We start from the raw sequence: 26823 nt of genomic DNA, 5'->3' as shown, positions 1-26823 counted from the left end.
GCTCTCTCACAAACAGCATCACTGAAGTAATACATTTTTCTTTTCCATACGCAAACAATAACCTGGATATCAAATTATAGAGCTATTGAAGAAAACATCTGTTCTGCAATGCTGAACACAAGATTGGAGGAAAGCTGTTAGGCCAGGCAGGTTGCCTTTCCTGTTTCCTACACTAGCCAGCATTTACAGCTAAAAGATTGACTTTAATTTTCACAGTTGATTTTTCCTTTATTTTTCTATCAGCTAATACAGAAAATAGTTGACTCCCTTTTGCTTATGGATTTTCTACTTATTTTCACACATTTAGTTACATAAAGTTGCATTGTTTCCTTCAGCAAAACTCCAGGCAACTATACCCAGAGGTGTGCCTGGTCAGAATAAATTACAAAGTTAAGGATTCCAGTGTGGTGACACTTAACCCAAAATTTAGAAACCATTTTTTGATTCTAAAATCCATATGCATACTTCCTTAAATTTGTTAGTCTCAAAGGAAAACCTTTTTACCCAAGTGAAAACAGTCTCTCAAAGGGTGAGTTGTGGAAATCTTCTCTTTGGTGGTGTTGTATATGTGAGTACAGCTAGGCCCACGCTGTCACATGCAACACTGGGACGTGACCTTTTCTTTGCATTTGTTGTGTTCTACAATGGCAAGAGAAAAAGGCTTTTCCTTGGTTAATATAACATACTTTAAAAACAAAAAAATCCCCCAAAACAAACCCCAACAACGGCTTTGAATTGTTATTTAATATATCATCATTTGCAGTCATGAAAGCGAAATAAAGAAGATGAGGTAAAAACTTCCTAGAAAGACAACAACCCACAAGTACTTCCTAGTGTCCTGAAACAGAAGATCTTCGCTGCAAACCCACAGCAGACGCCGGATGAAGTTACTGCATCAGACGAAGATTTAAAAACATAATTTCTGCTGCTGTAGATGCCACTCAAATGTACAAACAGATTTCAAAGATCAAACTTGCAGCTATAAGAAGGTGATGTCAAAGCTGAATGCGAATCACTTTAAAAATAATAATAATAATAATCATCAACTGAATACTACTAATAATCAAGCTGCCGGTCCCGCCCTAGTGAACCCGCGCGCGGTTCCTCCACACCACACGGAGAGCTTGCACCGGTCGGAGGAGCCGCTTCGGCCTTACAAGTGGCCCCCAACCCGGCCTGTGCACTTGTCAACAGCGACAAAATAAATGGTGATGTCTCGTCTTCCGCTGCTTCTCGCGTCACGTTTACCCAGGCCTGGGTCAGGCAGATAGGACTGACACAATAAACCCTCTCCCACGTTTTTGGGGTTTTTTGGTTGTTTCTGAGTTCTCCTGACAACTCCGGTCATAATCTCAGTGACCCATTGGCAAGGACTTCCCCCACTTTTTAAGCATCTCCCGCGCTGCCTGAGGACAAACCCCACCAGCAGAGCGGGGCCCGTCCTGCAGGGGCTGCTGCGGGCCCGGCCCCTCGGGCAGCCGCCTGGAGGCGGGCGAGGCCGCGCGCACCTGCGCTCATTGGCTCGGCCCGGCCCGGAAACCAGCGCCCGGCCCCGCTCGGCTCGGCTCTGCCCGCTCAAGACGAGCACGAACATGAGTGGGCGGCGGCCGACCGGGCGGCGGAGCCGCGCCGAGAGCGGTGAGCGGGGCTGGAGGCTCCCGGTGCCCGCGGCGGGCAGGTGCGCGGAGCGCCCGCCGGCCTCTCCTCCCCTCCCCTCCCCTCCCCTCCGGGCGGGCTCTCTGGGCGTCAGGCCGCAGGGGCGCTTTTGGGGCGCGGGCACCTGGGCCTAGTCCACCGGCCTGCTCGCTGGATGGCTCTCCTGCTTTTCCCGTAGTCCGCTGGCGTCTCCCGAGGGCGCCTCGAGTCCAGCGAGCGCGAAACTGCCGAGCCGCAGTGTACCTGCTACCTGGTAGCGTTGGGACGCTGTGTTTTTGAGGTGCGTTTGCTTGCCGTTTGTTGCAGAGGCCTGTCTTCCTCCTGAGAGCTATTCCCCACCCTCCGTCATCCTCCTGCAAGAGTTGCCCAGCTACCAGTCCATCCTGCGGCGCAGGGCATCGGTGACGGGGGCACGCGACTGGCAGCAGGGCAGCGGTGGCTATGCTGGGACACATGGCCGGTCCGCGGGGACACAGAGTGGGGCCACTGTGGGCTCGCTGCGAGAGCACCCATTGAGCATCCCGAAGAAACGGAAACTCAGGTTGGCTTGATTTGTATTTTTTTGGAAAGGTTGTGTTTTTTGTTTAAGGCAACCTTTGCTTTTCTTTTCCGTGCAGGGTATATGCTAAGGCAGGCGGAGGTGGAATAGGTGTCAAGTCCGTTCACCAGATCCATTGCCCGTGTAACAAATGGGGCATTGAAAGGAAACGGTTCAGCTTTGTTATGTCAGAATATAGTCAGGGCTTGAATTACACTTTGACTCTTTCAGGGGTGGGGAGTCTGCAAAAAAAAATTGGGCCATTTGTCATGATGCCGTAATAAAATTGGAGATTCGCCTCCCCCAGGTTATGACTTTCAGATCTTACAGGGAGGCTGTCATCTCTTATGGGAGGGCTCAGCCTCCCTGAGCTCCCCTGTAATTTGAACCCTGAATGTAGTGTATGAAAAGCTACATCCTCTGTCAAATGCAGAGGTTATTTTGCAGTCAGATCATTGTTTTCTTTAGCTTTTTCCTCCCTCCCGTTTCTCTGTGTGTATCTGCCTGCCATATACTTTGGTTATAAGCTCATTCAGGGAGATCCACCTTTTTTTGTGAAGTGTTTGTACGGCCCTGTCAGAGGATGTCTGGGCACTGAGCTGAGCAACAGCCCGAGTCACTTTAATCAGATTAATCAGGTGCTGATTCGTGGCCTTATAGCTTTGGCTAGGAAAAGAGCGTCTGGCCCTCAAAACGAATGAGAGTTCAGCTACTGGGAAAACTGGTAGGGGGAAGACCTGACGGGGAAAGAGGTAACTTATGTATGACATGTTGTATGGAGTTTAATCCTGTAGGAAGTTGGGGCTGGGTGGGGAGGGGAAGAAACATGACTACTATGTTGAGTTGACATGGTTTTGAAGAAATGAGGCTGAATCTCTGCAAAGAGGGACAGGAGAGTTTGCTGATGTAGGGGCTAGGGAGTTAGTATCGCCCTGCAAGTATCTAACCCCTGGCTCCTGTGTACTTTGTTAAGATTGTTCATTATGAACAGATCGTGCAACAGCTGCCAGCACAGTGAGAGATGCTCAAGAAACTGAACAGTAAACTCCTCAAGCTGAGAACCAAGGTGTCAATGCCTCTATTTACACTGCATCCAGATGCAGCTCTGGTAGTTCTCCCAAGTGCCTGCTGGAAGACTGCGTGTTGGGGCTTGTAGTTTCTGTAAATTGAAGTCCTGTGAGAGCAGTTGTAGCTTTATTTGAAGGTGATGTCAACTGCTGCTTGCTCATTTAATACAAATTAGGATTTCTCTCTGCTTTGTACCAAAATACGCACTCAGTACTCCACTGAATAGAATGTGGAAATCATACTGGCATAATGCACATGGCCCATTTGTTCCTGTGCAGGAAACAATGGGTCATTCAGTGGGCCTGCATGTACTAATGTGCATAAGTATTTGCAAGATCAGGGCCTTTGTTTTCTACTGGTTTGGCCTCCTTGTTAATTCTGTGCACTGTCTTTGAGCAATGGTGACAGGATATATTTTAGGGTATTTGCATGAGCTTCTGTGCTACACTCTGATTTTCTTTTCTTTTGGTTGCTTGATTGCCCAGCTCTTGTTGATGTATTTACTTAGAAAAAGCCATTGAGTTAAGGATTGTTCCTTTGCTCAAGAGTTCCCAGTACCAGTAACATGAGAATTGCTAGCCATGATGTGATTTTTTTTTTTTGTAAAGGAGGCTTTCATTTATGATATCAAACAGTTTTCAGTATCTCCTGTTACAGGTAAGACTTTTGAGAATGCTTTTCAATTTTTAAAGCATCCTTACGCTCACACTCTGCTCACATCAATTGGTTATATTAAGGCTGAGGTTTCTTGGGCTTTTGGCCAAGACTAAGTGGAATATTCTTTCTACTGGGCAATGTGTCTTCTCCTGGGGATTGTATCTTGCACTTGTATGAGAGCCAAGTCCTTCCCCCTCCATCTTTTCCCATCTCTAGCTTTTATAGTTCCCGTGATCATTTTCCCACTGAGCTTAGACGAGCAGTCCCCTCCGAGTAATAGAATAGTGAACATTCTTGCTCTCTGTCTGTCCAGTGTCCCCTTGTCGAGCTGGTCTGACAAAGCGTTGGTGAATAGTTCCATGGAAGCAAATGGGAATTTACTGGATGGAGTAGGACCTAAACACAGTACTTTTCATATTCACATATGAACAATTAAAGGCAATATTCCCTTGAAACTTTTATAACTTCATTAATGTAAATATGGGTTGTGTACCTGCAAGCTGATCAGATAGCAGGTCTGTTCATGAGTTTGTTTTTGCTAAATAAGATATTTATGGAACATAATAGTCAACTGAGCACCTCTCTATCAGAGCTGGAGGTGAGTGTGGGGACATGAAAAACACTATCGAACATTGCATGTTCTTAAATCTTTACAAAGAGCAACAGTCCTCTGCGACAGATTTTTTGAAGAGGCTTTTCTTTTGTGTATTCTTATACAGTTGCTTTGATTTTTTTGTGTGTGTGTTTACTGTCTCCTTTGTTTGCAAGAAGAGATCACTTCACCCTCTGAACCCTGTCCTGTCTCATTCAGTAACCAAATCAGGCATATCTGAAAATTTAAAAAATATGAGTCAGAAGAGAGTGCCTTCGTTGTAGTTTAAGATTTGTGCTTGCTACTGCTTGCGTACACAGTATGAAAAATGATTCCTGCTCTATGGTGCTCTTATTCCACTGTCCCTTTGATATTGCTTTGAGGGGTTAATATGGTCCTAGAACCATATTAAGCATATGTGCTACTTTCTATAGAGAAGCCCTAGAAGAGATCCCTGATATTATCTAGATTGGGGAAAGATGTAATCAGTAAAAGGACTGGTTCAGCTAAACTGATTTTAAAACTCGGTAGAGATGCTATATTAACCACAACTATAAAGCTTTGTCCTATTTTTACTGTCTCAGTTTCAAGACAGTTTTGCAACAGTGCATCAGCTTACTTAAAACCAAGGCCTTGCTAAATGGCTTGATGACATTTTTTTTTGTACTACCATTTTGAAACTGGTTTAGGAAAAACATCAAGTTGCCATTTGTGGTATCATAGGGTGCCTTTACACGTGCTTCTGGAGTATCATAGAATCATAGAAGTCAGGTCGGAAGGGACCTTGTAGATCTTCAAGTCCGACCCCCTGCCTGGGCAGGAGAGAAAACTGGGCTCAAATGATGCCAGCTAGGTAGGCATCAAGCCTCCTTTTAAAGACCCCCAGGGTAGGAGCCAGCACCACTTCCCTTGGAAGTTGTTTCCAGATTCTAGCCACCCTGACTGTGAAGTAGTTCTTACGGATGTCTAATCTAAACCTCCTCTCCAACAACTTGTGGCCGTTATTCCTTGTCATGCCAGGGGGCGCTCGGGGAAACAAGGTCTCTCCCAAACCCTTCTGGTCCCCCCCCCCCCAGTGAATTTATAGACTGTCACCAGGTCCCCCCTCAACCTTCCCTTGTGAAGGCTGAACAGGTTCAGGTCCTGCAGTCTGTCATAGTAGGGTCTGCCTTAGTAGGTGCTTTAATTAGAGCAGCTCAAAGACCCGGTCTAAATTGCTTGTGGCTTCTTGTGTACTTGCCATCCCCGTGGCGGCAGGGGCTTCAAAATGGTGGCAGGGGTGCTTTCACTAAAACTTGTTAAACAAGCTTTAGTTAAACTGCCTCCACCGCTGTTTTGGAGCACAGGGATGCTCAATACATGAGACTTAAAGGCTGCTTTAGCACGCTTCAGCAGACTTGATTAATCCAATGCATGATTACAGTGTGTTGAAGCAGCATCCCCAGACATCTGCAGGCACCCATATTGGGCTTACCTTGCTTGCAAGCTATATCCTCCATGTAGGCAGACCCATTCATGTTAGAATACGTTCCTCAAATTATTTGACATGTCCTGTTATAAGGTGCTGGTTATTGTTGGATTGTTGCGTGTTTGGTTTATACTTAGTTAATTAAAACTTGTTCTATTCAATAATATTTTGAATAGGATTATTGTAATTATTCACTATTTCTGTTGTTATTCTGGGCTCACTCTCTACATAATGGAAAGATGGACCCTGTGTTGAGTAATTTTATTTTTCATTTACCTGTTTGCTAGAGACATTCAGCAGGCTAATATAAAATATTTGTCTGGATGGGATCATTGGAAACAGACCAGCAGGAAATCATGGAAGAAGTTCCTAGAGGAAATCAAGGAGGCGGCATCCTACTTGGAGCTTTGGAGACACGACATCCACAGCATAGAGGGTATTAACCTTTTAATAGTCTCTCTTGCTCTAAATTTGTATTAAGCATGTATTATAGTTAGCATATATATCTATATATGTCTCAAAAATATATATATAGTTCTGCATGCATATGTAACTCGGAAAAGAAGATGGCATGCTTGAGAGTTAGCAACATCAGTGCTGCCTAGTCAGCTATGGCAAACCATATTAATTCAAGAGACCAGACAGCATAATATCATAAAGTTCATTTCACAGAATTAAAATGTCAGCATCTATTGTCAGTGTGATACCAAAAAAGATGCTATCTTTGAGTGTGTGCTACAGGAGATTACTCATACTTGGACAGTAATCTTATCTATTGTCTAAATAATTAAGCCTTGCTTAAAGATGATTGATAACCTGGACATGAATTGTTCTATGTATTTCATTGAACTGGTAACAAATTGCAATTTGTCTGAGTTTTAAAAATAGGTTTACATTTTTGTCTCTTAGAATTTCTTTGAGTTGATTTTTAGTGTTTGCAAAACTTGGGTCTTGAACACAGAAGTCTACAGGGTAGGTGTAGTGCAGCCCAGATGGCAGCAGTGCCGATATTCCATAATGTCATGCTAAGCTACCTTAGTTCTGAGTCCATCCATGCTGATTTGATCCCCGGTGCCTTTGCTGAGGCAACCAACTAGTGGCTAGTGTGTCATTTAGTATACATTGCACAACCAGCCAACAGGAACTTGTCAGAGTCATTTGATTTGCTGTATGTGAGCCTCTGAACAGCTAACTGGTAAAAACAGCTTCTAGTCCTGACTAATGTGGCTGGGTTTTTGAGTGGGTGACCTGGACCTAGTAGTGGTATATCCCATAACTATTTCCCTGAGTTATTCAGTACCCATGCTGAGGGGATCAATATTGTCCATAAGCCTGAGGTGGTGTGACTCTTGCCTTTGCTGCGAGCTGGGGGTGGGTCATTCTCCAGCAGTCTCACCAGCCTTGATTGACATTTTGCTAGCATCTTCTGAATTTGGCCCACTGAAACAGGAAATAACGTGCATTACGAGGGGCTGGACAAGACGGAGTAGGATTGCAAAAGTGGGGTGGAGGGTGTGTCCAAGTACACTCTATTCCACATCGCTTCCTTACAGCTCTGTAGTGTGTAAATGATGCCAGTGTTTGTTTCCTTCCTGCTGACTCAGAGTCATTTCAACAGTGGTGTGGCATTGCAGAAAGCAGGTGGCGCCTCAGTAGGTGGGTTTGAGTCTGAGTGAAAGGAGTCTAAGATTATATAATTTATTTTGTCCTAGTCAGAACGAATAGCTAATTAGATGCCCTTAAATTCTTCTCTGAATTTGGCCCCAAATCTTTGGCTTGTCCCTTCTTGTGTAGGTTGCTGTGATATGTGAGTGCAGTTAACTGTTAAAGCTATAATATTGCTTGAGGTGAGTCATATTTAACACTTATATGAAATCTCTGACTGAGCAGTTAAAATGTTCTAGACAGTGAAAAGCTTAAATAAGAAGGGGAGGACAGCTAAACTGGAAGGAAATCCCCTTGTGTTGACATATGCGCTGTCTCCACTAACGATCACTGCTGAATGAGCTATGCAGGCACAGGTATAGTGGCAGAAGCACTGTAGTTGAGACAGTGGCAAATCATATTCCCATTTAAATTCAGGACAAAATATTGACTTTACGGGCTTTCTCTCAGTTTTAGCCCAGTGTAACTGAAATTAGAATCTGGCTTTGTTTGATATCAACAACAACAAAATCACTGTATACATTTTCTCTTCTTTTCAAAGGAAAATTTGGCACTGGCATCCAGGCTTACTTCTCCTTCCTGCGCTTCCTAGTCGTGTTGAATTTTGTAATCTTTGTCCTAATGTTCAGTTTTATTACACTTCCTACCATCATTTCTAAATATGGAGTTTTCAACAGCAGCTATGTTAAGGTTCCTCCAAGAAACATAGGTAAGCATCCCTTTGGTATTCCCTTATTTGTCAGAAGTTCTGCATGGGACATCAGTGTTGGTCTGTAAAAGTGCTTATTGTATTCGAGTTTCCTTGCTCTCACAGTTGAATGGCTATTTAATACTTTTCTAATTACTTACTTTCCTCTTTCTTTTTTTGCAGCGCCTCAGTGCACAATTTATAATCCTGATGGCCCTAAGGGACTTGTTTACTTCTATTCTTACATGATAGATCTGCTCAGTGGTACTGTAAGTAATTAGATTTTCTTCCTTAATCCAGAGTAATACATAGGAAATTCAAATGGGTTTTACTAGAGCATAATTTTGGGGTTTTTTTTTTAAATGGAGCATGTATATACGTCACTAGGGAGGCAGCTTTTCCATCTCTCTTTATGACACATTGAGGTCTGTAAAATGCAGACTGCTTGGTTGTGGTCCAAGATACCTGCCTGGTCACAGAGCTGTCTCTTTCTGATTCTTATTTTTAGCTGCTACATTGCATGAAAAAAATAACAAAAAGGGAATTAGGAATTAGAGAACAGGGAGGACTGTGAGCGAGCATCTCATGCTGACTGCAGATTGTTACAGCCACTTTGGGACCTAGAGAGGAATGTCTGTTTAACTGCTCAGCTCTTGGCAAAACCAGGTTGACTGTAGCTTGATTTTTTTTTTTTTTTTTTTTATGTTGTTACTAATGTTTTCACTTCATCTTTTCACAGGGTTTCTTAGAATTGACGAGTCTGTTCTATGGATATTATGCAATTGATAGTATAAAGTTAATTGTCATTAAGTACAATGTACCTCTTGCATACTTATTGACTACATTTGCTTATCTTGCGTTAAGTCTCATCTGGATAGTGAAAAGGTAAAAATGCTGTTGGTATCTTTTTACTATTTGCTTTTGTACAGTTGATACTTTATCCCAGTACAGCCGAGTCACATCTTACACGTATTTAACTTACGCGAATTCAGCTATACGAGCTCGGCTGCTGGGGCTGGCCACCGGGTGCCAGCCAGGGCATGGCGCATAGTGCGGCGCCACGTGGTACTTCCTGCACACACTGGCATGGCTGGGTGGCGGCAGCTTGCTCATGCTCAGCTGGCTGCCCTGGTGGGATGAGGCGGTGGAGGACAAGAGGGGCGAGGAGTGCATGCGGAAGGTGCAGCTGTTGCACTGCATGCACAGGCTGTGCGGTGCTGCGCCCACCTTGTCCGGGCCGTGTGGTGGCTGCTCAGCGCCGAAGCCTGGCAGGAAGGGCGATTTCAGCTATACGTAATTTTTACCTTATGCGCACGTAACCCCTGCATAAGATGTGACATACCTGTGACATACAGAAAACATACTGAAAAATTTCAGACTCATATTGGTATACAAATGAAGGTTTTCCTAAATCCATTATAATAATTAATAACTTGTGGTATCTTCCTCCAAATACTTGTTGATTGTAGAGCAAAAGGAATATAAATTCCTTCTATAGCTTGCTTTTAAGGGATTTATTCAGCCATTGATCAATTGAAGCAAAAAAAAAAGTCTTTAGGTTAAGAGAACTAATTAAACTGAATCTTGTCTGGGATAAATAAACCTAGCTTCTGGATCTACGATCTTGCATATTGTGAAGCACATTGGGTGAGTGAAGTTTATGATTATGAGGTATTGTGTCCACAACTGAGCAGTCCTGAGCTGTCAGAATTTCGACTAATATAATGAACTGGAAAGTTGCATGTTTTTTAAAACTCTTTAAAAAGAGTTTGTCAGTAGAGGGAGGTAAAACTGGCAGAGAGCTTCTGGGACATGAATATACTTTTGGAAACGTGTGGCTGCTAAGACTTACAGTAACTTTGAAGTCCCTTTTTGAGCTACTTAATGGTTCAGGGTTATATTAACTTCAAGTTATAGTTTTCCTCATCAGAGACCTTTGAAGTTTGATACTATTTTGTACCAGAGCTCAGATGATAAAATAGAAAAGATAAGTTTTTCCTGAGCAACATGTTTTGCATGCATGCATGCATATTTGTTGATTAGTAAAGACTTTGTTTTATTGCTAAGTAGTTTTTTGAAAGGATAAAAAGATCATGTGATGAAATCTTAGTTCCTTTGTGCTTTTTCAGGGGGTGGGGAATAAATAAGATTTTGAATGGATGAAATCCTGTGATATCTTTCCTAGGTCTGTTGAAGGATTTAAACAAAACTTGGTGCGTGATGAAGATCAGTTTCAGAGTTACTGTAACAAAATCTTTGCAGGCTGGGACTTCTGCATTACAGATCTGAATGCTGCCCGGCTGAAGCATAGTAGTTTACAGTATGAGTTAAAAGTGAGTAACTTCCATTTTTGTTAGCACAGCTTTGTGTGTGTTGTGATGGTTAGGAAGAGGCACAAGACTTTGCACTTCAATAGGATAGGAAGGGAAGAGCCTGCATCCTCTTACATGGTCAGCTGAACTAGTAGGCAGCCTGGGGCAAGCTTAGGACATGTACAGAGCTATTGGGCCATCCCCTACCACCAATGCCCAACTGTGTTTTCCGTGCTCCTTTCTGAATTTCCTGACAGAAAAAGCCATTGCTGGTTGGGCTGTAAGGTTGTAACATTGTTAAACATCAGAGTAAAGCTGGTATGAAGATTCATTGATGAATTGCAACATCATTGCTTTTAAAGTCCTGAGCTTTCATTTGGGTATTTCAGTGGCCTGTAGGCATGTTCAGAAAATGGGATTCAAACAAGACATCCAGAGGGGTTCCCAACGGGACAAGGGGCTTTTAGTCCCCCAGGAACTTGCTATCTGGCATTTCTGGTGAAAGCCATACCTACTGTATGCTCTCCACATGTGCTTGCTGCCTGATGTGTCTAGCAAAATGATGAACTTTGTGGAGAGACCCGCCCACTGCACTTCTCCCTTTTGGCTCATCTGGTATATTGAGGTAGGAAGGTTTGGTAAAATCAGGATTGTCCAACTAGTGGTCCATGAGAGGGGTTAACCTGCAGCCTCAGGCTCCTTCGTGGTCACTGCTCCCCCGCATTGTTCCAGCTGTTTATGATGGGGAGGATCTTGCTGCCTCCTCTCTCTTTTGACTTGCTTCCTGACTCCCTCCTGGGGTAAGGGTCTGTTCTTACAGTCTGGGCAGAGCCAGGCTGTATGCCTGGCTGGAGGGACCCCAGGAGACCGCTCCCCTCTCCAAGGTATGTGAGGGGGTATGTACAGCCCCGCTCATCCCCCACCACCACCCGAGTTGGACAGCCCCGCTATAAGCAAGTTATGGCTTCTGCATCACAAAATACAAGACTTGTCTTTTTTTTCCCTTCCCATAAAGCCTTTATTCATATGGTACCAGGACCCCCATCAGTTAATCCTAATTGGAGAGTCTAAAATGGTGCCAGCTGGGTTACAACTCAGTTGCTATGTCTACACTGCAGATTGCAGTGCACTACAGAGATACCAGTTTGAGGTTTAAACTAGCTATTTTGGGTGCCAGAAGCTGCACAGAGCTCAGGTAAACCACACCTCGGTCTAGGATAAAGCTAGCTCGGGTCTTCAGTACAGCTCCAAGTAAAGTTCCTGCTGGAGATTTGAATTTCTAGTGAAAGTCTGCAGTCTAATCTCAGGTAAGCAGGGTGCAGGTCGGGTGTCCTTGAATGCTATCACACATTTGTCAGCAGACCACATACTACACTAAGCACCCGCCCTGTGTTTGCTTCCCAAATCCCATATCTCAAATAAAACGAGCAGAGAGATGGGATTTCTTCCCCAGAGGTAATCCTGTCAGCTCTGGGGGGTCAGTTTAATGGCATGATGGTGCCCCTCTGCTGTATTTGATCGGGGGATGAAAAATTAACTTTGCTAGGGTCACTGGCCTTAAAACGCTTTGCAGTTTTCATACGTTACATTCAGTTATAATTCATCCTAATTATGATGAATTAAGAGTTCTTATCTTATATGTTCAGCCATGATCGTAAGTCCTGTTAATAATAAGGAATGTTGAACATTATTATTATATTTTTTTCATTACGTGGCCAAAGAATTTGCTGCGGCTTTTGTAGAACAAGCAGAAATGCAGGTTATGGACTTGAAATGAAACCCTGGTTGTCGACCCAAATTTTGTACTAACTAATTAGTTTATATGATGGATGTGAGGGAGTGTTTTTTCATTCAGCAGGTTAGAATCCCCAGGACACAAGGACAGGTCACAAGGTACTGACAATGTGAATATAATTTAAAGTGGAGACAATTGTGCTCTCCACCCGCTCCCCTTCCTGCCTCTTCCCTGCCCTCCCCCTTTGAAATCAAGTATTCACTGTCAGACCCTTAAAGTGCACACAAACATACGCTCTTATTGGTGTTGTTGATCTGTTTTATTATCCTGACAGTGAATATAAGGGGAAAGCAAAAATTTCTGCTTTGGAATAAAGGTTTGCCAGCTTGGAAAGACCAGGAAACACTTGTTTTTTGGAGAGTTGCATTGAAACCAATTAAAAGACTCCTGCCTCATTAACTGTTAAACCGGGTTGCAAATGTATATATTCTTAGGATAAGAGAGACAGTATATGCACATCTTTGTCTCAATCAGAAGTTCCAGGTATAGGTGGCACATGCACACATTTTGTTTTGCATTGGATAACCTCACACTGAGTTTTCTTTTGTTTTGTAGACAGACTTGGAGGAAGAAAGACTAAGGCAAAAAATAGCTGAAAGGACAACGCGAGAAAAGCTGCGCATCTACTGTCTGAGAATATTTTTAAACATCATAGTCCTTGGGGTTTTGTTAGGATGCTTTTACTCTATCTATAGAGCAACTGTCTACTCACAAGAACTTATTTCCAATGTAGGTATCAGAGTGACAATTAGACCAAATCTTGATAGCACGAACACCCTCAATGGAGTGAAGTATTTTGGTATAATAGCACTTCATTTTTGAACACCATTCCATGCAAACTGGCTGGATCCCAAAACATTCATTAGTTAACTAATTACCTTTAAATTGGAAAAAGCAATTGAAAGGTGCTGCAAAAGGGAAAAAAATGGCCATTTCAACTGGGACCTAAAATGAGAGGATGTGAGGAGATGGGAAGGTTGTTTGAGTGGTGGGAACTTCATGTAGAAGAGCAAGTTTTTGTATCAGCAGTAGCCAGAATATTTTCTGGTAGGACAGAGAGGAGAGGTGGGAACTTCAGAGAGACACTGCAGGGAGGCTTCCCTTTGTTAAGCCAGCAGCAACTGGGAAGTCTCTAAAGGAACACCCTGTTGGGGCAGAGGAAGCAAGTGTGATGAGATGATAGTGCTAGAAAAAAGAAGAGGAGGTGGCAGGACAGAGGATCTCTGTGTGTGATGCACAGTGAGTGAAGTTCTGGCACCCTGCAAATCAGTGGGGGAGCCCAAAACTGGGCAGGTTGGGGGAACTGCTGCAGGCAGGAGTGGGAATTAACAGGTGCTATCATGTTTTTATTGAACTCTAACAAAAGCTGCCAGTGATATTTTGCATGTACTTGGAACCTGCTTCTCTTGGGAACTGTAAATGAAGTGGCGTGCCTGTATGGATGGAGATATTGGAAGGGATGGAGAAATGCAGTTTTGTCAATAAAAGCCTATTTGCACTTCCAGGAGACAGGTGGAGAGTGGGAAATAGGAATGAAAGTTGATGCCATGTAGTGCTGGATGACTGGAGCTGACGGGAGTCAGCAGAGAACAGAACCAGAGAAATGTGTGTCTTTGGTATTTCCTCTCTTTTCTGCAGGATGGTGACAGTACTGCTGAAGATAACCTCCTGGTGCAATACCTCCCTTCCATAGTGATCACCCTGGCCAACTTTATTGCTCCTCAGATCTTTGCGGTTATAATCAGACTAGAGGACTATTCCCCAGCCTTTGAAATCAGGCTGACATTGATGCGGTAAGCACACTAATGCTGTAAATATTGTGGGCATTGCCATGGCAGCTGGGCTTGTTCTTCATAGACTAGAAACATCCCCAAACCAGGGAGCACAGATTTGCTTCCCAGCAAGAGGGGCTAGCTTGGCAGAGAGCAGCCAAAATTGCTTGACATCAAACAATCCACCACTCTGATAATGTCAGGATAATATAATTGCTCCTCTAGCTGTGTTTTTGTTTATGTGGTTTTAGTGCTTACCCTGATCTAACTTGGGTGATGGGGAGGGGGTGGGGAGAAAGTAAAACCCCATGACACTTCTCAGCAGTTCAGTATAGAAGTTTACCGTGACCACACATAAAGCACCAGTTCTGGGTCAGCAATAGTGTATGTTGTCAGCAGCTCTACTCGTATTACTGCCCTGCACTGAGAAGGGTAGGAGCAGGACCCCACAAGAAGTTAAGGTTAAGTGGTTTGTCCATAAGATAATGTAAGATAAGAAATGGCAAAGAACTGACTTGGTGGCATAAGGCAATAAGAGGGTAGTAGCCAGGATTCTTGCTGTCCCAAAGTTCAGGCCTTATGGAGCACTTGTATGTAAAGGACCTCCTCCAATCCCTCATCACGGTGAAAAGACTCCTAGGGACTCCAGGCCCAAAAACTGTGACGTTACTCATGGCTTGGAGCTCAGGGTTCTCTCATTCCACCAGGTGTGTTTTTGTACGGCTGGCCAACATTGGAGTGCTCCTGTTTTCCCTGGGGACACAAATCTCATCCTGTGCTACTGCAAAGTGCAAGGCCTGTGGATACAATTACGAGCTCTACCCTGTAAGCACACTTACGTTTGTGTTTAAGCAATCTGAGCTGCCAAATAAGCTAGGAGAATGTTTGCATGTCAGGTATTCAGAGTTGCTGTTCACTTTCAGACATGCTTGTTTTAATATCCTCCTGGAGAGGCACTAGTTTGTTTGTTGTCTGTCTCCTGCATGAAGTGGGATTTGATCCTCTTCTACCAAATCTTTACTAGGCTCTGAATTAGGCCTTGGGTTGCTGTACACATTTGGGGCCAGACTGTAATCAGAGCAGTAGTACAACAGGAAATATTAAAGTTCTTAAACCTATGTGCATCTGTTAGGGTAAAACCCTGATTGTATTCAGGCCAATAAGATGGATCCTGCACAGTAGATCAACTGGAATGGAACTATAGCACCTGTACTAACTTTTAAAATAATCAGTGGTTATAAGGCAGCTGGAGAGAGAAGCATTTTATAAATATCAATGGATAGAATTCAACTGTTATGTCAGTAGTAGACTTTGAAGTTGGTTGGTTGTGCTTGACAGATTTATTCTGTAGTTACAGTTTAAGTTCTTTAACTTTTTTTTTCCTCTTTGCTTTCATAGTGCTGGGAGTCTCGAATTGGGCAGGAGATGTATAAGCTGATGATTTTTGATTTCATTATCATTTTTGCTGTAACAGTCTTTATTGATTTTCCTAGAAAGTAAGTATCACCATGTGTTGAGTGTTCCTTTTGCATCTTTCTAACCAGGTTTCCAGTTAGTAGCCAACCTAATGGCTGGACAAATTACCTGAACAGTTGTCTATGGGATTCTTGTTTCTTCAGCCTTATTCACATTTTAAGATTTGTTTAATGCTTAACATACAAAAGCCTGAAATTAACTCAATATATATTATTGATGTTCTGGGGGTTGTTAGTTTTATGATTTGAATTCAGAACTTATGCTTTATTTTGTGTGATGTCTTTTTAGGTTGCTAGTTACCTACTGCTCTGTGAGGGTATTTCAGTGGTTTGGGCTTCAGGAGTTCAGGATCCCTGAGAATGTGCTGGAAATTATTTATGGGCAGACGATCTGCTGGATTGGAACCTTTTATTCACCCCTTCTTCCTGCAATAGCAACTCTCAAATATTTTATTGTCTTCTATATAAAAAAGGTAGAGAAGGATTGTGGTAAATAAGATAAAATGCATAGATCTCTGCAACCTTTGTACTTAGACAACCTACAAATGCTATTGATTTTAGCAAACACTGAAGATACAGATTACTGGAAATGAGATAATATGACCCCAAGTTCTGGGTAGCTTTGTGCTTTAAAAAAGTAGGTATTTAACTTTGAAAGGATCAAGAAAATGCCATGTTGAATGGTCTGCTCATCAATTATTTGTTCATTTGATAAGAAAAACTTGCTGTGTGGTGAAATTACTGTACAACACTTTCTCACCATAGTTTATTTACCAGCATCAGAGTTGAGAGACTGGTCTCTATTCAAATCAGTCCTAAACAATGAAAATCTAAGGCATTGCTCATTTCCCTGGATCTTGCGTATCATAAACTTGGAATCTGTCCTGACAGTTTCTTTTGTGCAGTCAGTCCCTGCTGGCAAACTTCTTAACAAACTTTATTGGTTTGCTAAAGTAAACATGATGAAGGAGGGTTTGGAATGGGGGTAGGCAACGTTTTTTGGCCAGAGTGCCGAAAAACACCACAATGCCTACCTTGGAAGGTGCCAGAGTGCTGGCATGCCAGAAAAACAAAATGAGGGCAAGGGGTACATGGCAGGATGCCCTGCTTGTGGCCCTGCCTCACAGCCTGGGCTTTGTGGCTGTCAGCAGCTACCCTGGCTCTGGGTAGCTGCTGGAGCCAGGGCTGTTCCCAGCAGGGCTTGCAGCATTTCAGCTCCTGACTGGCAGCAGCTACCCAGAGCTGGGGCCTGCTGCAGCTGGGAGGCTGCGAACAGCTGCGCTGGGCTCTGGAGCCCCGGCATCAGTTCTGTATCGGCATGTGCACACGTGCTGGGGAGCAGGGGAGGGGCCTGAGGCAGCACAACCCTGGTCTCTCTCCTGCTCCCAGCACAGAGCTGGTGACTGGGCTCCGGAGCCCGGCGCAGCTGTTTGTAGCCAGCATGGGCTCTGGGCAGCTGCATCAAGCAGCGGGCAAGCTGAAAACAGCTGTGCTGGGCTCCACAGGAGCAGTATCAGCTGCCTGCTGGCGGCAACTGCACGTGCACCTCGGGGCAGACAGCAGGGCAGCGCAGCCTGCCGTAAGGTGTGCGTGCAGTCGCCGGCAGCTTGTAGCTGCTGCTGCTGCTGTGGAGTCTGGCACAGCTGTTTGCAACCTGGCCGCTGCTTGCTGCGGCTGCTCAGAGCCCAGGCTGGGTGCAAACAGCTGTGCCGGGCTCTGGAGCCCAGTCACCAGCTCTGCGGGGAGCGGGTGAGAGACCAGGGTTGTACTGCCTCAGGCCCCTCCCCCACTGCCTGCTCTAATGTGCATGTGCACGCGCCGGTACGGAGCTGATGCTGGCGCTCTGAAGCCCGGCATAGCTGTTTCCAGCCTCCCGGCTGCAGCCGACCCCAGTTCCGGGTGGCTGCTGCCAGCCGAGAGCCTGAGCTGCTCCCAGCAGGCAGCTGGGACACTCCAAGCCCTGCTGGGAGCATCCCAGGCTCCATCACTGGCAGCAGCTACCCAGAGCTGGGGCTGGCCATGGTGTGCTGAGCAAAATGGCCTCGTGTGCCATGCTCAGCACGTGTGCCAGGGGTTGCTGACCCCCGGTTTAGAAATTAACGGTGAAGGCCTCAGACCTGGAACATGCTCTGTCTGGGCAGACATCACTACTGTTACAAGTGCAGTACATAGACATAAAGACCCATCACTTCTGTAGGACCTTGGCTCTAAGGACAACTGTAAGGAGAATGTCCTGGCGGTGTACATTCACACAGAGCAAGGCAGTGCCATGCAGTTAGCTGAGCTACTTCTGTTCATGCTGGCTTCCACCAGGAGAAGGGTTACTGCAGTGTTGCACTGGGGCTAATGTTCTTGATGACAACCAGTGCTGGTGAACTCAGCTGTATGTTTCCATCTTTAAAGCTAGTGCTGGGAATGTATCTGGGGGTGGAGGTAGGATAGAGTGATAGCTATTGTAATAGGAAAAACAACTGACACTTCAGGAGGTTTATATTTTTCTTCCTTCTTCTCCAGATAAGTTTGATGCATACATGTAAACCTTCAACAAGGCCTTTCAGAGCATCTAGTTCTCACTTTTTCTTCCTGTTGGTACTGTTGATTGGGCTCATGCTGGCTTTTATCCCCTTGGGACTCAGCATGGCACAGTAAGTGATGATTTCATATTTATAAAGTTTCATTTATTTATTTGCTTGCTTGAAGCTTGTTGGGGGATGGACTCATTTTTAAATGATACATTAGAAAATATACCTGCATACAATGCAAAAGGAAATAAATACTTATTGACAGTGAGCTTTTCTGTTTTCAAAAATGCATTGTAATTCAAACCAAAGGAACTTATTATATGCTCAATAGGATTGGATTTTTACGTTCATGTGGCTAGCATTGAGGAGGCCCAGACGAGGGCCACTCACATGGTCAAGGGGCAGCAGGGCAGGCCCTATGAGGGGAGGCTAAAGGGCCTAAACCTGTTCAGCCTCCACAAGAGAAGGCTGAGAGGGGATCTGGTGGCTATTGACAAACTCACCAGGGGGGACCAGCGAGAATTGGGGGAGGCTCTGTTACCCTGGACACCACCCAGGGTTACTAGGAATAATGACCACAAATTGTTGGAGAGAAGGGTCAGGCTGGACATCAGTATTCATTACTTTACAGTTAGGGCTGCCAGGCTCTGGAATGGGCTCCCAAGGGAGGTAGTGCTCTTTCCTACCTTGGGGGCCTTCAAGAGGAGGCTGGACAGATATTTGGCTGGGGATATATGACTACAGCACTCATTCCTACCTGGGTCGGACCTGATGGTCTGTTTAGGTCCCTTCCAACCCTAAGCGCTATGAAACTATAAACTATGAAATGATTGCCTCTTTATTTTTCAGTACAGCATCTCTTTTCTGTTTGGATTTTTTAACAGGATCCCCTCCTCTAAAGCATGTGGGCCATTTATTAATTTCAATACTTCGTGGGCTGTTATTCCAGAGACAGTAGATGGACTTCCAAGAGGACTTCAGAAGTTCCTTTATGGGATGGCATCAGAAGCCTTTGCAGTGCCTTTCTTCATGGTTATGTGGTGAGTGCTGCAGAGAGCTGTTTTGGCCTGCAACTTTGGTTTCATCCTTGCAGTTGTGCAGTTTGGTTCTCTATGTCATGTGTAAGTCTAGTTTTATTTGGCAGTCTCCTCACCTGGTAAAAGACCTGTAATGGAGGAGTTTGTCTTCATTAACTGTTAACAGGGAGCTAGGAGCTTTCTGCTCCTGGAAGCCAACTTAGCTGCCAGCCATTTTGCACACTGGCATGGCAGGCACAGATGCTTTCTTCCTCAAAAACTGCACTTGTGTAAACTTCACCAGTTTAAGGAACTGAGTTTACAAGGCTGCTACTTGACCCAGGTTTCCAGACAGGCCTGTCCAAAACATAAGTTTTCAGTTTATCTTGCTGTTTTAATTGATCTTCAGAAGCTTGTTCACAGAAGCTTTTTGTGGCTTTTATGCCTGAGAAGCTATGTGGTACATCTGACTGTCTGTCTGAAAGACCCTACTCTGGAAATGAACCTATTTCACAAAGCACTTAAAAACATAAGGTTTAAGTGTTTTCCTGTGTTGGGGTTGTAACTAAGTAATCAGGATCTTTTCTTATCTTTCTTCCTCTCAGTTTTCCCTTAGAATTTTTCTGAAATAAATGGTCATCTGTGCCAGATGTTTGTTGATATTTGAGTTGTGAATTCTTGGGAAGTGGGGACCATGACAGTTCTCTGATAAGCCAGTAAACATCTGCAGCACCTGTTTCCCTACTACCTCCTGTTATTTCCCAGACAGTGGGTCTTATTCTGAGTCAGACTTACATGGGGTGCATCTCTAGTAAGACTTCTGAAATTAATGTGAAATTGATGTGACTACAAATTAAGGGTTAAAAACTGCATTTAAGGCAAAGTTACTTTGGGACTGCTCCTAGCTGACATTGACCTTCTCTGGGAGCCTCCCCTCAGGGCAGTGGGGGAGCTGATGGTTCTGGGAGGGGTCAGAGGGCATGACCTTCTAACCCCATAGATCTCAGAGCAGTCTGCAAGAGGCTTTGCCCCTTCCATTTGGTTGCCTCCTGAGTCTCACCTGCCTATACCAATCTTTCAGCAATCCCTTGGCTACAGGCCATCTCAGCCATGGCTATGCCCTGTGCATCCCAGCTGCATGTTGATTCTTCAGCAATCCTTCTATCTGAAGTAACTCCACTAAGCCACCAACACTTTTTCTCTGCTTCACACTATGTACAAGTCTTGAAAAGTTCTTTATGAATTTTAACACGTGCAGGATAGTAACATGCTGGTTTCCTGTTGTTTGCAGCCTCATTATGTTCTATTTCATTGCCTTGGCTGAAGCGCATAAACGGGTTGTTAATCAACTCAAGGAACAACTGGTTATGGTAAGATCTGATAATGTGTCTTTATTTTGCCCACCCCACCTTTTTCCACTGTGTTGCACTAGAGAGCAGTCAAGTGTGCAAAGGAACAAAGTGTTTTATATGAATAACAGGGTCCCTTCACAGGGAGACAGGTCTAGGCACTGAAACTTTTTAAACTAGCCAGAGAAAGGCCTAACAAGAATCCCATGGCTGGGAGTGGAAACTAGACAAATTCAAATTAGAAATGAGGCAGAAGTTTTGAACAGCACTGGAACACATTTATCAGGGAAGTGGTGGATTCTCCATCTTTTGATGCTTTCATGCTAGGATGTCTTTTAGGAGGGTAAACGTTAACCAAACACCAGTCGCTGTGTGCAGGATGGGGATAACTGAATGAAATTATTCCCTGGCTGGGGCTATGCAGGAGTCCAGACTGGCTGATCTCATAATTGTACACTCCATTTTTTTTTTCTCCAAGAATTTTTACGTTGGTGAGTTTAAGTAAATTCAATTGCTGTGTATACTGCAATGAATAAAACCGTTCCTCGTATATAATCTGTATGCATGGTTTATTGGGACATCTGTGTCCAAATCCATGTCTACAAATATGGTCCAGTGCCACGTGTTATTAAATCATGCACTTATATTACGTAAGTGAGTTGTGGTCTGGTTACATTAGGAACGACTGATTTGAGAAACTACTGTGCATAAGACTAAGCTGTCCTAGCTGGAATCAATGCCTATTAAGCTCTAAGGATGGACTCCAACACTTGCTATTTAAGGCTGCTTACATGTGTAAAAACCCCTCAAAAAGGTGCTTTAATTTAAACTCGGCGCACTCCTGCACTGAGCCCAGTACATGCCCAGAAGAGAGATTGTGTTAATTGGACCTGGCTTGCCCAATGTGTGTATAGATGAGGTACTTCAGTGATGCTTTCATCTAATAGCTGATTGAATCAGTTTTAGATGAAAGGGCCAAAAAAACCACCTGTGCAGTGGGGCTGTAGCACCTGATTTATACAGACACCCCAGGGCTGGGTCAAACCAGTGGGCTGCTGCTTCCAGTAAAGCTTTTCTCCCCCCCGCCCCCACACACACATCTGTCAGCAGCCTAAATGTAATAGGGGAGAAAAGGATATGTTTGTTAACATATATTGAGGATGAGGTTTTTAAAAGCAGTGACTGAGAAGCACAAGTGCCTTTGAAAATGAAGGTCTTTTGCTCCTATTTCACTTGGGATATGAACACATTATTATAAGTTAAAGGGGGATGGGGGTCTACTCTGTGCCAGCTGTACCACGGTAACTCCATTTCTAGCCCAATGGGGGCCAACCATTTTGGCAAGCGTGCCATAGATAAGCCTGCTTCCCCAAATGCCACTCTTATCTCCTTCTTCTACTCAATCTGTTGCTCTGCTTTTTCCACCCAGCCCTGTGCTCCCTGTCCAGCTTGCTGCTCTGCTTTCTGCTTCTTCCCTGTGCTTCCTGCCCAATTTTTTTTGCTTCTTTGCTTTCTGCTTCCTTCCCTACCTGCCATTTTGCTACCTGCCCCCTCCCCAGTCTGCTACAGGCTGCCCTTACCAGTTATGGCATTCTTGCTGCAGGCTGGCCACACTTGGTGTAGCCCATGGTGCCCTATCCCTCAATGTGAGAAAGCTGCCTTTGGTTAGCTGTCACCTTTTGCAAGGAAAGACATGCAGTTATTGCAGAGCACTTGACATGTGGTAGGTCTCCACCGTTTCAAAGCACTGGAATTTATTCATTTTTCTATTCCTTTAGATGCTTTGAAAATCCCACATCCAGATAATCACAGATGTGTGGTACGTGGCGCTGCAGACCTGTCTGTGTCCCCAAACACCACACATGCAAGTGTTCTCCATGCTGCTGTTTTACAGCGCAGGGGGTTTTCTTGACCCTGGGAGATCCTGGAGTCAAAACCCATGCCAAAAAAAAGCAGAGCAGTGCACATGGCAGCAGCATGCACTGCCTAAAACTGGAGCCTGGCCAGCTGGAGCTATGGCATGCTGCAGCTGTTGGCCAGTATCCCTGCTGCACCATGGCTGGTGCTTCTAGAGGCCCCCAGGTAAGGCTGTTGGGGCCAGCACAGTTGCTGACCTCGACCTCCCCTACCCCACCCAGGGGAACCTGCTGTGCGTTGGAGTGCACGTGGCATGGGCATTCCCCGGGGACAAGTAGCAGTGGCATAAGGTCTGCTGCTGCTACTTGTCCCTAGGGAAGCACACGTTCCTGCTCATCTGGACTTGGCCTCTGAGTGTTTCCTTCTAACTGCTGTGGCTTCAGACCTTGCAGGAGCTGCTGTTGGTTGTTGTGCACTCTGGTTTTACAGTCACATATGCTAATCCACTTGGAACTAAGAAACATTTTTGCTGTGTTATAATTGGTGAAGCAAAATCCTCATGAAGACAAGGCAGGTATAAAATCTAATACTAGTGAGCTGCTCAAAGGAAACAAACTCCCCCATATTCTAATTTTCCCAGCTCAGTGGTGTTAAATTTTACAGCTGTATTATGTTCAATAGGATTTTTTCTCATGCTGATAATCAAAGTAGTAAGAACACCCCTTTATTGGTGTGGTAGTGAGAAGAGTGATATACATGCTGATATGTTGAAGAAATGCATGCAGTTTCTTCAATTAAATGTGTTTTATTTCCTTCTTTCTTTTTAGGAGTGTCGTGACAAGCAGTTCTTAATTAGAAAGCTCACTGAAGCTCAGAAGCATGGCTGAAAAACTTACGATAAGAAATGACTAAGATGAACTTTGACTTCTTAAGACTTTGCTGAACCACTAGGCACAGCAGAAACTACCATTACTTGCAGGACCTCTAAACCAAATAACTAACGTGGGTCCCAATCTTGCAGACAACTTAGTGCAGGCTCACCTTTTAACAATGCTTATCCTACAAGTATCAGTAATGCTTAGAGGTAAGAAAGTGCATAAGGCTTGCAGGACTGAGCAGTTAAAGTGTCTGTAGCATATTAACCCTGCACAGAAATCTATAGTGTAGCTGTTTATGCTGCCAGAGTTAAAGATTCAGTGTTTACATTAAACCCTATTTTTCTGCTTTGAGCTGAAATTCTTCCCAGGAACGGTCTTAGTTCAGGAACTGTTTGAAATATGTAGTTTATAAGTTATGCTTTGGGTTAGAGGGGAAAAATAGATATTTGCTTGTTTTTACACTTTTCCAACCAACTCCTCTTTTTAAAACAACTGCAGGAAGTATTAAAATCACTATGTTGAAATAGTGGATTGGGAAAAAATAAGTGCCTGATTGATTGAAATAGGTTGTCTAAATATGTTTTTTAGTTTGTAGACTTAGAGCATTTGCTCTACAATAGCCACTGTAGTAAATCTCATCTGTTATCCACTGGAAATGTGACCTCAAGTGTTTTGGAAGCAAAGTACCTGTGAACAAGGAATTCTGAGCAAGTGTTGGGAAAACTAACAAACTAAACCTCCTGCTTTAGGTCAGGTCTTTTTGGCTGATATAAAGGAACACAGAAAAACAGGGCAATGGAGTTATGCCCATTTAAAGGGAGCTGGGGATCTCCTTTTTATTTGTACCTTGTAATGTTTTGTTATTCAAATGTTTGTTCTGTGGATGTGTTGAATGTTACAATGCGTTATCCAACTCTAAGAGGTATGTATTTTAAGGCAAATGAATAGCAAAGTGAAAACATAACAGTTGGAAACTTTTATATGTTAGTACCTCTTAAATACACTACTTTTTAAATTAAAGGATGGAGCTCTATATTTTGGTGAAAAAACCTCTTTCAAGTATGCCACTGAATTTATCTTTATTTGAAGACTGCTTCCATTGTTTGGAATTTTCCACAATGAATGATAAGTATATACCTTCAAATTTATAGGAATTAAGGTTAAATGTATTTTGGAATATAATAAGTATTTATGAGTCTGTTGCACTGTTATTCTTCAGCATGAGAAATATCGTATCTTTATGACCACATGCCTTAGGAAGGTTTTTTCTATTTTTTTTTAAAAAAAGAAGCTAACATACAATAAACAACTCTGAATCTCTTGTCAACTACATTTACTTCTTTACTTCTTTTAAACAGTAGATTTTATTGAGCACTTCAAGGTCGATTTTAACCAGCTGAGATTTTGTCCCTTTAACTGGACTTTTTAAATTTCTTTTGATTACAACATATTTTATGTGCCAACTGAAAACCAGAATTTGTCACTGCTGATTCTGCAAACACGCTACAGGATCTAAGAATCGAATGGGTTCCTTGTGCTTTAAGTGTCATGTGTAATGTAAGATTTTTGTCATTGAAACTTAGTTTTAACACTCCTAAGAGAATCCAACTCACTATTCAGCATCACAGCAGAGCCAAGGCAGTTACCAGGAATATGCACCAACACCTTACTCATGTTAAGCAGTATAAGAATATAGATAAGAAGCTGATCCCACATTCCCAGTCCTAATTTGCCTGTATGTAACAATCAAGGGAAAGTCCTGGACCCACTGATTTCAATAGGAGTTCTGCCACTGACTTCAGTGAAACTACTTAGAGTGAAATAAAACTGTTATTCTGGATAGTAGCTTTGTCAGGAGGAAGATGTGGTTCATACACAGCTTTTCTATCTATATCTATATCTGTATATATAACACTGACATTTTCTAGTGCTTAGCAGTTTTGGGAGGGATTTCCTGTAGCAATAGAGTAACCATGTCCTGATGCAAATTTAGTTGCTATTTTTTAAAATTATTGACAGTGCAGCTGTTTTAAAACCACTTCTTAAAAGGCTGAACTACTAAAGCTTGTCCAAGTGTTATTTTTAGATGATAAAGTAAGAGTGAAAATAGGCTGGGCTTAGAAAACAGTTGGTTATGACCTACTTAGGTTTCATAGATTTCATAGACATCAGGGCTGGAAGGGATCTTGGAAGATCATTGAGTCCAGCCCCCTGCCCAAAGAGCAGGAAGTCAGCTGGGGTCATAGGATCCCAGCAAGATAAGCATCTAATTTGCTCTTGAAGGTGTTCAATGTAGGTGCTTGAACCACCTCCGATGGCAAGCTATTCCAGACCTTGGGGGCTCAGACAGTAAAGAAATTCTTCCAGCCTGAAACGGTAAACTTGTAGGTGGCCATCAGATCACCCCTGAGCCTGCGCTTTTCCAAGCTAAAGAGCCTCATGGTTCTCAGCCTGTCATTGTAAGATCTGTGTTCCTGACCTCTGATCATGTGCGTGGCTCTTCTCTGGACTCTCTCAAGCTTCTCCACATCCTTTTTGAATTGTGGAGCCCAAAACTGGACGCAGTACTCCAGCTGCGGCTTCACCAAGGCCGAGTACAAGGGGAAAATGATGTCCCGGGATTTGCTTGAGAAGGTTAGTAGTAATATAATACCTTTACAGAAATGTTACATATTGTCATAAGAAACATTTTTTTTTTTTTCAATTTCAGATTTCAAATAAGGTTGTGAAACTTAAGTACAGGGCTAGGACCTGATTCATGGATCCTATTAAAGAAGCACTGACTTAACTCTTTATCTTTTAGTAGTAAATAACTTGTAAAATATGGACCACATTTCAGGCCATATTCAGCTACTTGCTGTTCTCATTGCACTAATTTCCCCAGGAATCATTACTTGCTATATAGAAGGTTAGTGGTCACTGTCTGTGTTAAGACCAAGCACTAGCTTTGAAAGGAAATTCAGAATGTGGTTTGTTTTCTTTTCTATACTGTATATCCTCTATATTGGCTATAAAGAATACCTTAGCTGATTTGAGAACCCTTGTTTCATAGTTTATAGTTTCTAGGGTCAGAAGGGACCTGAGCAGATCATGTAGTCCGACCCCCTGCCGTGGCAGGAAAGAGTACTGGGGTCAAACGACCCAAGCAAGATGTTCATCTAACCTCCTCTTAAAAACCCCCAGGGTAGGAGCCAGCACCACTTCTCTTGGAAGTTGGTTCCAGACTCTAGCTGCCCTGACCGTGAAGTAGCGCCTCCTGATACCTAATCTAAACCTCCCCTCTGCCAGCTTGTGACCGTTATTCCTGGTCACTCCTGGCGGTGCTCGGGGGAACAGTGACTCCCCCAATGCCTGCTGATCCCCCCTGACTCGTTTATAACAGGCCACAAGATCCCCCCTCCTCCTTCTCTTGTGGAGGCTGAACAGGTTCAGGTCCCGTAGCCTCTCCTCATAGGGCCTGCCCTGCTGTCCCCTGATCATACGAGTGGCCCTCCTCTGGACCCTCTCCATGCTGT

At 43.8% G+C, this 26823-nt stretch overlaps 1 protein-coding gene across 1 annotated transcript; it reads left to right on the top strand.

The window, feature by feature from the left end:
- The first annotated feature begins 1463 nt into the window (after window positions 1–1463).
- TMC7 (transmembrane channel like 7) lies at window positions 1464–24635 on the top strand. Its single transcript, XM_090024463.1, has 16 exons — window positions 1464–1638; window positions 1963–2197; window positions 6267–6415; window positions 8186–8353; window positions 8516–8601; window positions 9072–9217; window positions 10518–10665; window positions 12995–13168; window positions 14078–14232; window positions 14919–15036; window positions 15610–15707; window positions 15976–16159; window positions 18201–18331; window positions 19093–19248; window positions 20516–20594; window positions 23258–24635. The coding sequence occupies exons 1-16, from the start codon at window positions 1593–1595 to the stop codon at window positions 23315–23317; spliced, it is 2133 nt and encodes a 710-aa protein (XP_089880589.1). The 5' UTR covers window positions 1464–1592; the 3' UTR covers window positions 23318–24635.
- The last annotated feature ends 2188 nt before the right edge of the window (window positions 24636–26823 follow it).

The sequence above is a fragment of the Crocodylus siamensis genome, chromosome 12, assembly GCF_052110815.1.
Source record: "Crocodylus siamensis isolate JL-2025a chromosome 12, ASM5211081v1, whole genome shotgun sequence".
NCBI lineage: Eukaryota > Metazoa > Chordata > Crocodylia > Crocodylidae > Crocodylus > Crocodylus siamensis.
Note: the sequence above shows the minus strand (reverse complement) of the source record. Positions and strands in the feature narration are given on the sequence as shown.